At 52.6% G+C, this 16,439-nt stretch overlaps 1 protein-coding gene across 1 annotated transcript; it reads left to right on the top strand.

Moving 5' to 3' along the window:
- The first annotated feature begins 5,130 nt into the window (after window positions 1–5,130).
- NKX2-2 (NK2 homeobox 2) lies at window positions 5,131–15,997 on the top strand. The gene is made up of 3 exons (XM_075923178.1): window positions 5,131–5,220; window positions 13,074–13,773; window positions 14,796–15,997. The coding sequence occupies exons 2-3, from the start codon at window positions 13,515–13,517 to the stop codon at window positions 15,353–15,355; spliced, it is 819 nt and encodes a 272-aa protein (XP_075779293.1). The 5' UTR covers window positions 5,131–5,220; window positions 13,074–13,514; the 3' UTR covers window positions 15,356–15,997.
- The last annotated feature ends 442 nt before the right edge of the window (window positions 15,998–16,439 follow it).

Raw genomic sequence — 16,439 nt, 5'->3', positions numbered from 1 at the left:
ATCTGATGACCCCTAGTCCCTATGGGTATGTCTACACTACCCCGCTAGTTCGAACTAGCGGGGTAATGTAGGCATACCGCACTTGCAAATGAAGCCCGGGATTTGAATTTCCTGGGCTTCATTTGCATATTGGGTGCCGCCATTTTTAAATCCCTGCTCGTTCGAACCCCGTGCCGCGCGGCTACATGCGGTACGAACTAGGTAGTTCGGACTAGGCTTCCTAGTCCGAACTACCGTTACTCCTCATTCCACGAGGTAGTGTAGACATACCCTATGTTATGGGAACAAGTAAATAACTTTTCCTTATTTGCTTTTTCCACACCAGTCATGATTTTATAGACCTCTATCATATCCCGCCTTAGTCTCCCCTTTTTGAAGCTGAAAAGTCCCAGTCTTTTTCATTTCTCTTCATATGGGACCCGTTCCAAACCCCTCCGAATTTTTGTTGCCCTTTTCTGAACTTTTTCCAATGCCAAGAGATCTTTTTTTTGAGATGAGGTGGCCACATCTGTGCGCAGTATTCAAGATGTGGGCGCACCATGGTTTTTAATAGAGGCAATAAGATATTCTCTGTCATATTCTCTATCCTTTTTTAATGACTCCTCACATTCTGTTTGCTTTTTTGACTGCCGCTGCACACCAAGTGGATGTTTTCAGAGACCTTTCCACAGAGACTCCATGATCTCTCTCTTAAGTAGTTATAGCTAAATTGGTCCCCATCATATTGTACGGAGAGTTGGGATTATTTTTTCCAATGTGCATTACTTTACATTTACCAACAGTACATTTCATTTGCCATTTTCTTGCCCAATCACTTAGTTTGGTGAGATCTTTTTGAAGCTCTTCACAGTCTGCTTTGGTCTGAACTGTCTTGAGCAGTTTGGTATCATCTGCACATTTTGCCACCTCACTGTTTACTCCTTTCTCCAGATCATTTATAAATAGGTTGAATATGACTGGTCTGAGTAAGGACCTTTGGGGGATTCTACTAGTTACCTCTCTCCAGTCTGAAAACTGACCATTTATTCCTACCCTTTGTTTCCTGTCTTTTAACCAGTTCTCAGTTCATGAGAGGACCTTCCCCCTTAGCCCATGACAACTTACTTTGCTTAAGAACCTTTGGTGAGGGACCTTGTCAAAGGCTTTCTGGAAATCTAAGTGTACTATATTCATTGGTTCCCCCTTGTCCACATATTTGTTGACCTCCTCAAAGAATTCTAGCAGATGAGTAAGGCATGATTTCCCTTTACAGAAACCATGTTGACTTCCCCCAACAAATCATGGTTATCTGTGTGTCTGACAATTTTATTCTTTGCTATAGTTTCAACTAATTTGCCTGGTACTGACATTAGACTTACCAGTCTGTAATTGCCGGAATCATCTCTAGAGCCCTTTTTAAATATTGGCATCACATTAGCTATCTTCTAGTTATTAGGTGAAGAAGCTGATCTAAAGGATAGGTTACAAACCACCGTTAATAGTTCCACAATTTCACATTTGAGTTCTTTCGGAACTCTTGGGTGAATGCCATCTGGTCCCGGTGACTTGTTACTGTTAAGTTTATCATTTTGTTCCAAAACTTACTCTCTGACACCTCAATCTGGGACATTTCCTCAGATTTGCCACCTAAAAAGGATGGCTCAGGTTTGGGAATCTCCCTAACATCCTCAGCTGTGAAGACGGAAGCAAAGACTTCATTTAGTTTCTCCACCATTACTTCCTGCTTCTGATGTACTTAAAACACATTTTGCTATTACTTTTTGAGTTTTTGGCTAGCTGTTCTTCGAACTCCTTGTTAGCTTTCCTTATTATATTTTTACACTTAATTTGACAGAGTTTATGCTCCTTTCTATTTTCCTCACTAGGATTTAACTTCTACTTTTTAAACAATGCCTTTTTATCTCTCACTGAATCTTTTACTTGGTTGTTAAGCCATGGTAGCACATTTTTCATTCACTTGCTGTGTTTTTTTAATTTCAGGTATAAAATTTAAGTTGGGCCTCTATTATGGTGTCTTTGAAAAGTGTCCATGCAGCTTGCAGGGATTTTACTTTTGTCACTGTACCTTTTAATTTCTTCAGAGGGGTAACCAAGTTAGTCTGTAACTGGAAAAACTTAAAAAACAACAAATAGTCTAGCAGCACCTTAAAGATTAACAAAACATGTAGATGGTATCATGAGCTCTCATGGGTATAACCCACTTCTTTTAATTTCTTTCTGACTAAGCTGCTCATTTTTGTGCAGTTCCCCTTTCTGAAATTAAATGCCATCGTTTATTGCATTATGGTCACTATTTCCAAGTAGTCCAGATCTTGCACTCCACTTAGGACTAAATCAAGAATAGCCTCTCACCTTGTGGGTTCCTGTACCAGCTGCTCCAAGAAGCAGTCATTTAAGGTCTCAAGAAATTTTATCTCTGCATCCCGTCCTGAGGTGACATGTATCCAGTCAATATGGGGATAGTTGAAATCCCCCACTATTCTTGAGTTCTTTTTTTTAATAGCCTTTCTAATCTCCCTTACCATTTCATAGTAACTATCACTGTCCTGGTCAGGTGGTTGATAATATATCCCTACTGCTATATTCTTATTATTAGAGCATGGAATTACTATCCACAGAGATTCTATGAAACAGTTTGGTTCATTTAAGATGTTTATTTCATTTGATTCTACATTTTCTTTCACGTATAGTGACATTTCCCCCGCCCACACGACCTGTTCTGTCCTTCCGATAGATTTTGTACCCTGGTATGACTGTGTTCCATTGATTGTCCTCATTCCAACAAGTTTCTGTGATGCCTATTCTATCGATATCCTCCTTTAAAACGAGGCACTCCAGTTCACCCATCTTATTATTTAGCCTTCCAGCATTTGTGTATAAGCACTTTAAAAATGTGTCACTATTTATCTGTCTGCCATTTCCTGATGTGTTAGACTCTTTTTCATTTGATTGTGTCTCATCTGATCTTACCCATATTTTATCATCTTCCATCCTCTCCTCTTTACTAGAACATAGAGAATCTCTATTAAAAGACCTTCTCCTGAGGCTATGTCTAGACTGCAGGCTTCTTTTGAAAGATCGCGTCTAGACTGCAGGCGGATCTTTCGATAGAGGAAATCCGCTTTTTCGAAAGAGAGCACCCAGCGAGTCTGGATGCTCTCTTTCGAAGATGGCCTCTTTACATTGTAGAACGCCTTCTTTCGAAAGAGGGACTTTCGAAAGAAGGCGTTCTTCCTCGTGAAACGAGGTTTACCACCATCGAAAGAAAAGCCGCGTTCTTTCGAAATAATTTCGAAAGAACGCGGCTTGAGTCTGGACGCAGGAGAAGTTTTTTCGGGAAAAGGCTACTTTTCCGGAAAAAACCCCTGAGTCTGGACACGGCCTGAGAGATGTCTCTGTCCCATCCATGTGCTCCTCCGCTCGTCGGCTTTCTCCTGGCCCTTAGTTTAAAAACTGCTCTATGACCTTTTTAATGTTAAGTGCCAGCAGTCTGGTTCCATTTTGGTTTAGGTGGAACCCATCCTTCCTATATAAACTCCCCCTTTCTCAAAAGTTTCCCCAGTTTCTACTAAATCTAAACCCCTCCTCTCTACTCCATCATCTCATCCATGCATTGAGACTCTGAAGCTCTGCCTGCCTACCTGGCCCAGGTCCCCGGTGAGTCACGGCTCCCCCACGAAGGTGACAATCTGGCTCTCAAAATTATAGTGTGGAGGGGGTCAACTGTAGTTTTAGCCCCTTGGCTTTGTTTTTAAACCCCCGGCTCTGATTCAGCTTGCTGTTGTTGAAGACAGACCAGGATACTGTGGCATCACCAATACTGGAGATATTTACGAGCAGGTGAGACAGGCAAGGATGGTCTAGATCGGGGTGGGGAACCTCAGGATGCAGACCCTGGCTTGCCTGGATCTGACCTCTGAAGCTCAGGGCTCCCCTATAGCATTGGGGACCACTGGGGGGCTGGAGCACACAAAGTCTACTAGCCTGGGCCCCCAGAAGCTCTGGTGTGTGAGGGGAACATGGGGGGTGTCTTTCCATGTCAGTGTGGGGGGGTTGTTTTTGTTTTTGTTTGTTGGGGGGGTGTTTGGTTTGGTTTGGGGGGTGTTTATTTTGGTTGGGGTTTTTGGTTTGGTTTTTTTGCTTCTCGCTCGTGTGCGCCCCTGGACTGGCTTTTCTGTGGGCCAGTACCCCCCCCCCACACCTAAAAAAGGTTCCTTGCCCCTGATTTACAGGGTGTGTGGTCCTGCCCGGAGGGCAGGGGCCTGGACTTGATGACCTCAGAGGTCCCTCCTAGTGGTAATGTTCTGTGATTTCATGACACCTGGACACCTTGATTTCGGCAGCGACTCACCTAGAGAGAGAGACTGCTCAGGAGGAGGAAGGGGGCAGGATCTGGCCCAGTCAATGGTGGGTGGTGGGCGGTTTGGGGCCTCTCCGCTGTGTGTGAAAAGAAAGCGACATTATTGGCATAAGGGAGTGGACTCCCCCCCACACACCCCCACCGCTTCTCTCTCTCACGCCAGGCTCTGGCAAACCAGGGTCACTTCATTCCTGGGCTTCAGGGCAACTCAGCCACCACCCTTCCCCCACCGCTCCCCTCCCCTCGAAAAGGGGGTGGGGGAGCTGCAGCTGGGGCCGAGCCAGCGCTAATCTCCCGCCAGCCCCGCGCTATCCAAGCCCGGATCAGCCTATCTAATGTAAACGGGGCTTTCGCACATAAATAACGTGCCACATCTGGCGAGTTGGTTGGGACGGCCTCTTAGCGACGGAGCGATTTATGGAGGGCGGCCCGGTGGGGAGGGGGCGAGCGCTGGACCTTGCCCCCACGCCGGCCTGGGGGCGCCCCGCAAGGCAGGGAGCGGGGCGACGGGGGAGAGGCGCGACCCTCCCGCCCGGCGGGGCTGCGGGAGGGAAGGAAGGGCCCATCCCGGGCGCTCCAGGAACTGGCGTGTTTGCGCGGCTGCCCGGTTTATGAGCCGGCCATCTGGCCACTGCCGCGCCCCGCGTCACGCAGGAAAGCAAACAGGGCCCGGGGGGAGCGGCGGCCGCGGGGCCGGCCCTGCAGCGCGCCGGGGACAATGCGAGGGGCAGCCGAGCCGGGGCGTCGCGCGTGGCTATATAAAGCGGCCCCCGCCGGCCCCGGTGCGCCAGACAAGCGCTTCCCCGCTGCGCCTCCGGAGCTCGCCCGCCGCAGCGCCTCGGCGCGCCCGCCAGCTCCAGGTGAGCTCCGCGCTGCGCCCCCCGCCTGGGGATGGAGCAGGGCCGGGCCGGGCCGGGGGAGGCAGCCTGGTGACCGGCGGCGGGGGGTGCACGCAGCGCCCCGAAGTGCGGGCAGAAGGGGAGTTCGCGGAGGGGCTGAGGCTGCTCTGGGCGGGCGGAGCGGAGTGGGAGGGAAAGGTGCGTTCGCACGGCCGCCGGGGCGCGGGCCTGTGTGGCGAGCGAGAGGGACGGGCAGGTGCCTGGGAGCTGGACGGACGGAGCTCGCTGGGTCCTGGGAGCGGGGGGCTTTGACAGGGAGCCCCGCGGAGGGTCCCCGCCTAGGGAAGGGGAGAGGGGCTCTGGGGTCCGCTGGGTGCTCGGCGCTGGCTGGCTAGGGGGGGAGTTTGCTCCCCCCCCCCAAGAGCTTGTAAAATGGGCACTGGCCTCTCCTCGCCGGGAAGCAGCAGGTGAGGATGCGGGGGGGGGCTCCCTAGCGGTGCGAGCCCCCCCCATCCCCCGCCACTTACCCCCCCTCCCCGCCTTCCACGCGCCGAGCCGCCCAGCCGGTTAAAGTTTTACCTGGGCTTGCGCAGTGCCAAGGTGAGCAGCTGGCGAGTGGCTTGTCAGGTCCGCAGAAGGGGGGGAGGGGAGGGGGCGCTAGGCGGCCTGGCCCAGGGTGGGGGTGGGGTGGGGGAGGGGGGCTGCGAGAAGACGTCAAAGAGCCCTCGGGGCTGGCTCCAGCGGCCCGCGGGAAGCGATTTGTCCCGCGGCACCACCAGCAGGGCGGCAAGAGGGGCCAGCCAGATAAGGGGGCTAGTGACTGCTCCCCCCCCCCGTCCATTTACCTGCCTCCCGGCCCTCGAGGGATCAGACCCCCCCCCCCATAGACCCCTCCCTCCAGGCAACTCGGGTGGTTAATTTCACCAGCCCTTCTGCTTGCTGGTGGATTCGCCCCCCTTCCCCATTTGCTGCCCCGACGGCGCAGCCAAGCCCGAGCCAAAAGGCGGCGGGGTGGGGTCGCTGCCCCGGGCGCATCCGTGGTGAGGAACGGTAAGTTGGTGCGTCCCGCCTCCCTCCCTGGCTCTGGGGCACTTCTCGCTTGAGTCGGCAGAGTCCGCCAGAGCACCAGGAATGGTCCCCCAAGTCCCCTTTGGCTCTCGGTCGGGTCTGCCTCTTGCGCCGGGTGGCCGCGGCCTCACCTGCACCTTGCGAGCGTCCAGAGCCGCTGCGAGCCATTTTTAACCCTTGCGATTGCGCGCCGGAGTTGTTTCCTTGATCGGTTGGTGGTTCCGTTTTGGGGTTGGGTTTTCCGACTCGCGCCTCGGCTCTGCCTCGGAGTCGCGTTGCCCAGTGAGTCCTAAACGGCCCGCGATGCGCGATTGAGTTTTAAAAATCGCAAACCCGTCTCCTTCTTTCCTTCCAAGCCTTAATGGCTGGAAGGGATCCCTTTAATGGGCCTCAAATTAATTTCCGCTTCAAAATCAGGCCATCCTTTTGAGCTTGACACATGTCTAATTTCAATCTTAAAAGGATATATAGAGATCTAGATAATTAGCAAGGGCGGGCTTTAAAAAAATGCCCTACCTATTGGGTAGCTAATCTAGGAAGTAACTTCAGATAAGCGAGTGTTTTCAGCGCCGTGTTTCACAGAGAAATGATAAATATGCTGCATTCTAATTGCCCTTATCAAAAAAGGCTGGGGTTTTCCCCTCCTTGGGAAGGAGGAAGACTTCTGAGAAGGGCTGACAATGCGTAATCTCATTTGGACACGTTTAATCCCGAGAAAAGATGCGAACGAATAAAGCTGAGGGGTTTACTTGGGGGCACCAAACGTTTGGCTTGCAAATGAAACAGTTATAATAGACTGGAACGGAAAGGATACCCCCAGGCTAGACTTAAAGCTTTGGCAAGAGAGGGCGCAGCAATTGGCTGGCTCCCAGTGTCGCAAACTAAGCGAAGCACGAATTTCTTGCCTTCCTGCCTCCGCAAATTCTGGGAACGCACCGCCAGGCGTAGGTGCGCCCTATAATTTTTTATTGGCAATATATTTCAAAGATCTCATTAAAGTGCATTTATCAAAGGGCTAACATGTGCCCTCGGGTCTGACACAACCCACAATGTGACCGATTATCCCCCGGGGGAGGGGGGACCTAATTTCTATTACAATTTACCGGGGGGAGGGGGGGGTGAATTGAGAATGTGTTATCAGTGGTAGGGCTTGGGGGAGAAAACCCACAAAGAATCCTCAGACCCATGAAAAGCTCATTTAGATTCCTATGTCCTGAGCACAGTTTAATTGTTTCTCTGCGAGGCGGCCGAGGGAAAAATTGTCTCTTTCCTGGGCGCAGGGCAGGTCTCTCGGATGGCTTGAAAGAGGAGGGTACTACAGGAACTCTGCTTGATTCAGAGCGCTTTTTTTTAATGTTTAAAATCACGGCTGTAGGCTTTGATACTGCCGTTTCGCCAGCCCTGAAAAGAGAAGGCAAATTCCCCCATCAGAGGCATTAACCCTCAGCCATTACAGGGAAGGCAGCCTTTTAATCCATTGCAGGGGTTGTGATGCTCTGTGCTTCTACAATTTCAGAGGTAAAGGAAAACGATTATTTTTTGTGCCCCCTCCAAGGAAGATTTTCACATGGTCAGGATCTCGTTTCTGGGTGCTTGGACTTGAGTTTTAGTGGCTGTTATTGTTGGCTTTCTCTCGCTCGCTCCTAGACCTTGCAAGTGCTTTGCGAAACAAAAACCTGGGACTACTTTGTGTCAAGTGAAATAGCAGACCCATTTACATGGTTTTTATACCTGGGGTGGGCGAGTGTGCTTAGGTATATAATACGGGGATACAATTCTGGGCGGTTTTAAGTTGTCTATTCAAGGCAAGTGCCCTTGTATGTTGCATGGAGACTGCGTTTTCTTTTTTATTATTAACCACAAAAGATGACACCTCTTCTGAGGCAATCTCTCCTTTTCCCCCCTGCATCATTTTAAAACAAAGGGCGCATTGTTCCCTGGCATGTTTCGAAGGTGAATCTCTTCATAACAATTATCAGAAGTAGACGGGGCTGGATTTTCCTTCCCCATTGATTTCAAGTGTCTCCGATCCTCGCAGTATCAAACCCAAGATTAAAAATAATAATAAAATAAATAACCCCTCCCCCCCCCCCAAACAAAAGCTTTGTGTCAGCTTCAACTAATCCTCAGCAGAGCGTTAAGGTGCAATGCGTTTTGTTTGGCTGGAGTGAATGAAAACAATTTCTTGCACCTTTGCGCTAATCAAACAATAAACTAATCCACTTGAAGGCTGTTATCTGAGACGGGCGGTGGGGGAGGGCGAGAGGTCAGCCCCGCGTACTGTACGCGGAGAGAAAAGGAACTCCCGCTCGACACCTTTTCAATTCACGGGAGGAAAATGGAGGCCCACAAATTAGGGGCTTAAAATCAATGGAAAGACCTTGTGCTGCTTAATGACTGGCAGCCCTTCTGACCAGTCGCTCACACGCATCAAGGCCGAGCCGTCGTAACCGGATCGTCGCTCCGGGAGAAAAGGTCCGAGTGACTCCCCTCGCCCGCCACAATAGACCCGCCTTGTCCCGGGATGCTGGGGGGGGAGCGGGTCCTAGGATGCTGGGGGGTGAAGCAGGCTCGGCCTGACAGCTGCTGCCGCGCGCAGCCCTCCCCCGCTTTGCGTTTACACGGGGGCGCGTTCCAGAAAGCCGGCCTGGAATTCGCTCCGGCGCGGGGACCCGAAGCGAAGCCGCCGGTGCCTGCTGGTGGGTTCGCCGCGCCGCAGCCGGCTACGAAAGGCGCTTTGCCTCGCTGGGGAAGGGTTTTCAGGAGCCAGCGTCCCAGCAACGAGCGGGGCGGGGGGAAGAGAAAAGGGCCAAACGCCTCGTGTTTGAGCTACCTGTGAAAGTAAACAGGTAAACACTTGCCCGCTCCGAGAGCCCACTTGTGCTCAAGTAGCGCCACTTAGCCTGTGTACACGCACCTCGCCTCCCCAGCCTCTTGTTGGGCTGTTCAAATAACCCCTCCAGCCGAGCGGGCCGGGGATTTCAATCGCATTCCAGCATTTTTAAACAGCTGGCTTGTGGGTTCCTGGCAGGGCAGCGTGGCTGATCCTTCGCAGCGCGGCTCTGGCTAGGGGGAGGAGGTGCTGCTCCATTTGCGCGGAATGAGCCACAAAATCTTGTCAGTGACCCCCCCCCCCCATCTCAAAAAAATTGCCCCTGCTAACTGGTGCCAACTGGACACGAAGGCGGAGGCTGAAAGAGGCGAGATAAGATGCGATCTTCCAGTCGGAAATCCCAGCAATGAACCAACCGATAAGCCACCCCATTCCTGGGTAGAGGAAACACTCCACGGTGGGAAGTTGGCGGCCGGAGGGGGGGTCGTCTATGTGGGTCTTATCTCATCCCTGCGTCTTTCCCACCCTCAGACCTCCCGGCCCTCTTCCCTAGAGTCTGGGTAGAAACTAGCGGGTCGGAACAAACTCAGGGGGAGGATGAGGGAAAAGAAAGGGGCCCATGAAAACGGACAACGGAGGGCCAAGCATCCAGGGGGCTCTCGACAAACCCCCCCCCCCCACACACACACACACACACACACACCAGCCTCCGGGAAGCGAATGGAGAAAGTTTCGAAGAAGATGCAACGCGGATCAGCCCTTTAAACATGAACCAAGCGAGTCAATCCGAGCAGGGAAGGGGTGTCTTGAAATGTACCCACCGCGGAGCGCAAAAATCGCGGGGGGGGGGGGTAGTTATGTTGGCCTGGAAGCCACCCCGGGCGGAATGTCAATTTCATCACCGACTCCCGCTACCAGCGTGGACCCCGGAGCTCCTAGGGGCCTCCCCCCTGTTGTGTGGGCCAAGGGGTGCTGGTTTTTTTTTTTTTTTCAGGACGGGAGTTTCTCTCCCGAGGTGGGTCCCCGGTTGGACTCATCCAGAAGGCAAAGCGAGACTTGTTCTCTGCGAAGGGGGGTCGCTCTGGGTGGAGTTGGCTTCTAGTAGGGGGGGGGGGGAAGAGAACCCAGATTTTCACACGCTCACTCCAACCCCCTTCGCTCATGAAACTGACCTTGTTCAACAATCGGGGAAACGGGGGGTTGGTTGTACAGAGGCGATTCCCCTCGACGGGGGGGGGGGGAGAAATCCATCAAAACTTCCAGGCCAAAACTTTGCTCAGCCCCCTTGGAAGGCCGCGTGTCTAATGTTCAGAATGGGGGGGGGGCGGGGGCAAGAGGGGAAAAATGATGACTTATTGCAGGTCTTTGTGTACCAGGGAGAATAGCTGGTCACAGTCCAACTGTGTCGTTCAGTCGGTGTGTGCTTCTGAATGGACCATTGTCATCCCCCCTCGAGCCGCAGTGTGATTAATGAGCCAGGAGCCCTGGTTTCCCTTAGGAAAATATTTACCTATCAGGTAGTCTACGGGAACACAGACAACAGGTCCATCGCCGGGGGGGGGGGGAGCGGGGGTTTGGGGAGCTCCTCCTTCAGAAATCGCTCCTTGGCACTTTCGATGGTTGAATCTCGCCCCAAAAGGAATCGTCTAAAATGAACCGCCCCCCGGATACAACTTTGCGGCACCCTACAAATATTGTGCTGTGAATTCATCTGGTGGGGAGGGGGGAGGGTGTTGTTCCTTAGCCCTAGAGAGACACCCCCACAATTGTTGAGCTGGCTTGAATTCTCGCGCTGTCGACTTAGCAGGCTCGGAGGTTGTGTCTTGGATTTTGTCGTCGCGGTTGGGCGCACAGTGTGAGGAGCGACATCATTTTCACACCCCGAGAGAGAGGGACACACACACGCACCCTATTCATCCTCTCATTAGGTTGTGCTGCGCTTCCAAGGCAGCTAAGGAAAGTACCCAAGAAACAAATACAGCGCTAGTTCTGAGTCTCACTCCTCCCCCCCCCCCCCAGGAGAGCGGGGGGGGGGGGGGGAGAGAGAAAACGCGTGGAGGGAAAGAAGAGTCGGGGAGCATCAGCATGAAGCGGTTTCCTTAATATTGTGGCAGCCTCCCGAAATGAATGAAGAGATAGTCCATTGAAAGCAGTTGAATGCCATGACAACTAGCAACAACCTCCGATTTATTCCAAACAGTTAGGACACAGTGAAAAGGGGCGTCAATCATGTATTATTTCGCCCCTGAAATAAATGCAAAAACGGGGCTCGGACAAAGGCTTCCAACAGAAGCCGGACATTTGTCTACATTTCGCCCATTGTCCGCAGCTTAGCAATCGGTTTGTATTTGTGTTTGCCCCGGTCCGACCACCCATGATGCGCCCAGGGCCTGGCTAAACCCCTCCGGCATTGTCACCCACATCACATACGAGATGGGAGGCAGGGCGAGGGACAGCAAAATAAACTGATCAACACTAATAAATCGCGGGGCCGCTTCGGTTCACCCCCACCTCCCACCCCAGCGCCTCCTTGAGGCACGCACAGTTCTCGGGAGGGGAAGTCGAGGCAACCTCTATTCCTCTGGTCATCCCCAAAAGTGTGGGGGAGAACGGGAGATCTACAGAGCTCAGGTTTCACTCCCCATTTTTCACCCCCCCCAAAAAAAACCCCAAGAGATCCCTGGAAAGAGCAAAACTCATCCAGGATCGACGCCTCCGGTTGTCTTGTCCTACACACGCACACACCAAATCCCCCACCCAAATATCACAGGACAGAAACAATCAGGCAGGTCACTCGGTGGGTCAGGAACAGACCTAAGGCAGGGCAGACCTCCGAACTGCACCAACGCTTCCCCTACTGCGAAGCGGAGCCCAACCCGGTGGACTGGAAGTGTAGGGAAATCAGGCGCCCGTGGAGAACGAGCTAAACCGGCTTCGATTAACTCTGTCTCCATCTCCCTCCCGGAATGAGAGCGTCCGCAGGGATTTAAGGCTGCGGAGGGCGGAAGGGGGAGGGTGAAATTTGGAAATAAAATAATGCGTACTCTAGACGTGCAAAATAGGGCGCACAATAAAACAATGCGCAGTGGAGACGTGCGAAACGGGCTGTTTGGAAAGGCTGGCTTTCAAAATGTAGGCGCTGCGTTGTGTCTGTCTCGATAGCATGTTTGTATACGTGTGTGTGTGTGTGTGTGTGTGTGTGTGGGAGAGAGAGAGAGAGAGAGAGAGATCCACTTCTAAAGTCTCTCCTTAAAAGCAACCCTCCAAATGGAGCACCTACATTAGCTGGCTGCATCCCCTTTCTAAGACCTACTTCTAAATGCTGCGCCTCCGTCCGCACGAACAAGTGGTCTTGCTGGGGAGAGGAGAGGGCGAAATAAATTAGTTTCTCTGCAAACAACCCCCAGAAATCGCCCGAGTCCGTCTGGGTACCGACGGATGACACGGTTTACCAGTCCGGCTGCTTTCGGCGCAAACGAGAATCAATTACTTGCTGTTTAATTTATAGTACTCAGCCTTAAGCCTCAACCAAAATATTGACCTAGGAGGTTTACATAAGTTGGTCTCCTGCCATCTTGGGTAGGTAGCCACCCAGAATGGGAATCGATTTCCTTGCAAAAGTCCCTGTAAATAGCCCCTTTCCCAGCCGGCTGCAGAAGCAGGTTTCATCCGCAGTCTTTTTGGAGAAGCAATTTGTTTTAAAACGGGCTTTCAAGTGTGCGGCATCTCGGGCTTCTTGGCGCTCCTTTGTATGTAAATACCGTGGAGAAAGGCCCTCCCTAGCTTGGTAATTAATTGACACGTTATACCACTCATCATGTGCTACAGAACCAATGGTGGAGGCTCCGATCTCCCCCAAACCCCGCAATTTCACATCTGCAAGCACTGTCTTCATCCACTTGACTCCTAGCACCTACCCACACGTGGCCAACCTTTGGCGTGTTTAATGTGTTTGTTTCCCTCCTCTCTGCAGGTTCATATGTGGAGACCAACCTTCCATGGACTCTCCTCTCCAGCGATGGCTTGTTTTCCCCAAGCGACAGGCAGCAGCGCCCTGGGTTTAAACGAGACCCTGAAGTAAACGGCCGCTTGGCATTTTTCCTGGAGTTACAAACTATTTCAGAAGGCAGCCGCCCCTGGCGCTCGGCGATTTTTTTCCCCCCTCTGCGGCAGAGCAAGTCTGTAAAATATTTCTACCTCCCAGCCGATTTTTCCTCGTCTCCCCCCGCCTCAAAGCAGATTTCTTTATTTTGATTCTAACCCCCCTCCCAAGACACACACACACACACACACACACACACACATCCTCTTTCTGGGGTGTGTGGTGTCGGTTGGCGGGGTGTGTGGGGGGGTTTGTGCCCCGGCGGATTGACAAACGGGTCCTTCAACTTTCCTGCATAAATTTAGCCAGAATATGTCTCTGACCAACACAAAGACGGGGTTTTCTGTAAAGGACATCCTGGATCTCCCAGACACCAATGATGAAGAAGGATCTCTCGTGGAAGGAGCGGATGAAGAGACCGAGGGCTCGGAGCCCCCCAAGAAATCCGGAGTGTTGGGGCAAAGCCCCCTGGAGGGTGTGCAGACGCTGCCTTTGAAGAACCCTTTTTATGATAGCACTGATAATCCCTATACGCGTTGGCTGGCCAGTACCGAAAGCATCCAGTATTCCTGTGAGTAGTGAAATTTACATTGATTCTTGGCACTTGTGCGCCGCAGCCTTTCTGGCTTTCAGAAATCCCCACGTTTTAACCCCTTCTCTTTGCCGAATAGCTACCCCGGCGCTCCGGTTTGCCCCGTGTGTGTTTGTGTGTGTGTTTACACGGCTCTCCCGGCTCTCGCTAGCCGCCGGGAGAGATGTCTTTGAGTTGGATTCGATTGGCATTAAAATCCGATTTTTGGAAGCGTTTGATTGCCTTCCCTAAGGAGGGTTTTGGGGGGGTTGGTTTTGAGAAAGAAGTAAACCCAGTCGGAGGGGAGAAAACAACCCGGCCGGCGAGCTAAAAATAGCACGAAGCGAGTTTGCGAAACCCCGCAGAGCCAGGCTCCGGCGGCGAGTTTGGATCGCTTCGGTTTCGCCCGCGCCGAAACAGCTACCCGGCCGGGCGGCTGGGGAGGGGAGGGGAGGGGAGCTCCAGGAAAAGGCTGTCGGACGCGCCTTTCCAAATCCATCCACGTTGTTTCCCCGAAGCAAATCGCTTCAGGAGAGCGCCCCGGGCCCGATCGATGTAAAAGCGACGCGACGTGAGGGGAGGAAGCCGGGATCCTTAGCGGTGGGGCCGCAGCGCGTCGGGAACGGGCCGCGCTAGCGAGGCGCACGGGGGGTCGCCATGGATCGAAAAGCGCGTGTCATTAGGCGCGCGCGTGTGTGTGTTCGGAGTCCCCCAGACTGCGAGACCCCCCATCCGCATATGTGTCTGGGCGGCCCCCCGAGGGCCAGCCCCTTGGGAACAGTGTTATGCGGAGGGTGGACGCTTTTCCTCCGGGGGCCCTCTTCTTGGCGGTGCCGGTTTTGTTGGAGAGGAACCCCGCGATCCCTCGGCCCCCGCCGGCTTGGGAGAGTCTCCCCCGTGGGGGAGGCCAGGCGAGGTCGTGTTGCCTCCCCTCGGAAGCAGGGGAGGGGACGAGGGCCGCAGGGGCCCCCAGCCGGCCGCCTCCACCCCCCCGACTGATGCTTTCGCTGGCCTCTCCGCAGTGCACGGGCTGGCCTCCAGCAACTCCCAGCAGGACCCCTCGGCCAAATCCCCCGACCCCTCCGCCGACGAGTCCCCGGACAACGACAAGGACACGTCCAGCGCCGGCGACTCCGGCAAGAAGAGGAAGCGGCGGGTGCTGTTCTCCAAGGCGCAGACCTACGAGCTGGAGCGGCGGTTCCGCCAGCAGCGGTACCTGTCGGCGCCCGAGCGGGAGCACCTGGCCAGCCTGATCCGCCTCACGCCCACCCAGGTGAAGATCTGGTTCCAGAACCACCGCTACAAGATGAAGCGGGCCCGGGCCGAGAAAGGTATGGAAGTGACTCCGCTCCCCTCCCCGCGCCGGGTCGCGGTGCCGGTCTTAGTCCGGGACGGCAAACCTTGCCACACGCTCAAAGCTCAGGACTTGGCCGCGGCCACTTTCCAGGCGGGCATCCCCTTCTCCGCCTATAGCGCCCAGTCGCTCCAGCATATGCAATATAACGCCCAGTACAGCTCCGCCAGCAACCCCCAGTATCCGACAGCGCATCATTTGGTGCAAGCCCAACAATGGACTTGGTGAATTACCGAGAAAAACACACACACACAAGAGACTGAGGCTCCAAAATCAAACCTGGGGGGAGACAATATGAATATTAATTATTATTATTAATGATGATACATTTTCCCCCCTCTCCTATTTTTTTCCTCCTTTTTTGGGATTCAATTTGGTTCTCTTTTGTTTGGGTGGTTTTTGTGCGCCATGTTTACAGACATTTTTGCGCCATGCCAAGTGGTCCTGTCTACCTACAACTAAAAATAAAAATAATACTAGTCCTAATAATACGCAGTATGCGCTTGTGGTTTTGTAAAGTACGTTTTGTGTGCCGTAGAGTTGTTGTCAGTCGTATATAAAGTGGAGGACACTTTAAAAAATAGAGAATTTGATTTCCTTTTTTTTTTTAAATGAAACTTTACCTATTTATGGCCATGTATAAATTCTGACAACTATTAGCCTTTATTTTGTAAATATTTGTGGTTATTGTTGCCATAAGTAACATTCAGGGCGGTCTATTTTATTTTATTCTTTTGGTTGGGTGCAAATCTTTCCCAAATATGAAACAAGCAACAACAAAAAAATCATGTGGAGGGAAGAGAAATGTTTTGATCCTCTTCCGAGAAAGATCCCGCTCATCAGTGTGTATAAAAACCCAGGGGAAGCGCGCTGCGGGGAGGTTTTCGATTTTTTTATAAGAATTTTAATAAAAACGCTGTGTTTAAAAAAAAAAACCCAACAACAAAAGAACGTTTTTGTTTGACTTTGTGGCTAACACGGATTCACCGCAAGCCCTTTCGCGCGGCTCGGCTCGGCCTGATCCTCGGATGGTGTTGAGATCTGAGATTCTGTTCTCGGGGCTAGGGGTTTGAATGGGAATTGTGAAATCTTGAAGGGGAAACACGTGGTGGGGGGAGTTAGAACTTTTCGGGCAACTTCGGAATCACCGCCCCCAAACTTTCTGTAGACAATTGGCTCGCTTCCCCCCCCCCCTTCTTCGTGTAAATTCTGCCTCGTTGTGTCTACTTGAGAGACAAAAGCGCTTGAGTGACTTTGTGAAAATGAGGGGGGAAAAGCCCCAGCGCTCACTTAAAGGTAGGAGTGCCCTTGG

The sequence above is a fragment of the Pelodiscus sinensis genome, chromosome 3 (assembly GCF_049634645.1).
Source record: "Pelodiscus sinensis isolate JC-2024 chromosome 3, ASM4963464v1, whole genome shotgun sequence".
Classification (NCBI taxonomy): Eukaryota; Metazoa; Chordata; order Testudines; family Trionychidae; genus Pelodiscus; species Pelodiscus sinensis.
This window is presented reverse-complemented; position numbering and strand designations above follow the sequence as displayed.

Coding starts and splice junctions, on each gene's coding strand:
- NKX2-2 (XM_075923178.1), top strand. CDS start 13,515: ATGTCTCTGACCAACACAAAGACGGGGTTTTCTGTAAAGGACATCCTG. Junction 13,774..14,795: donor CGAAAGCATCCAGTATTCCT/GTGAGTAGTGAA, acceptor GCCTCTCCGCAG/TGCACGGGCTGGCCTCCAGC.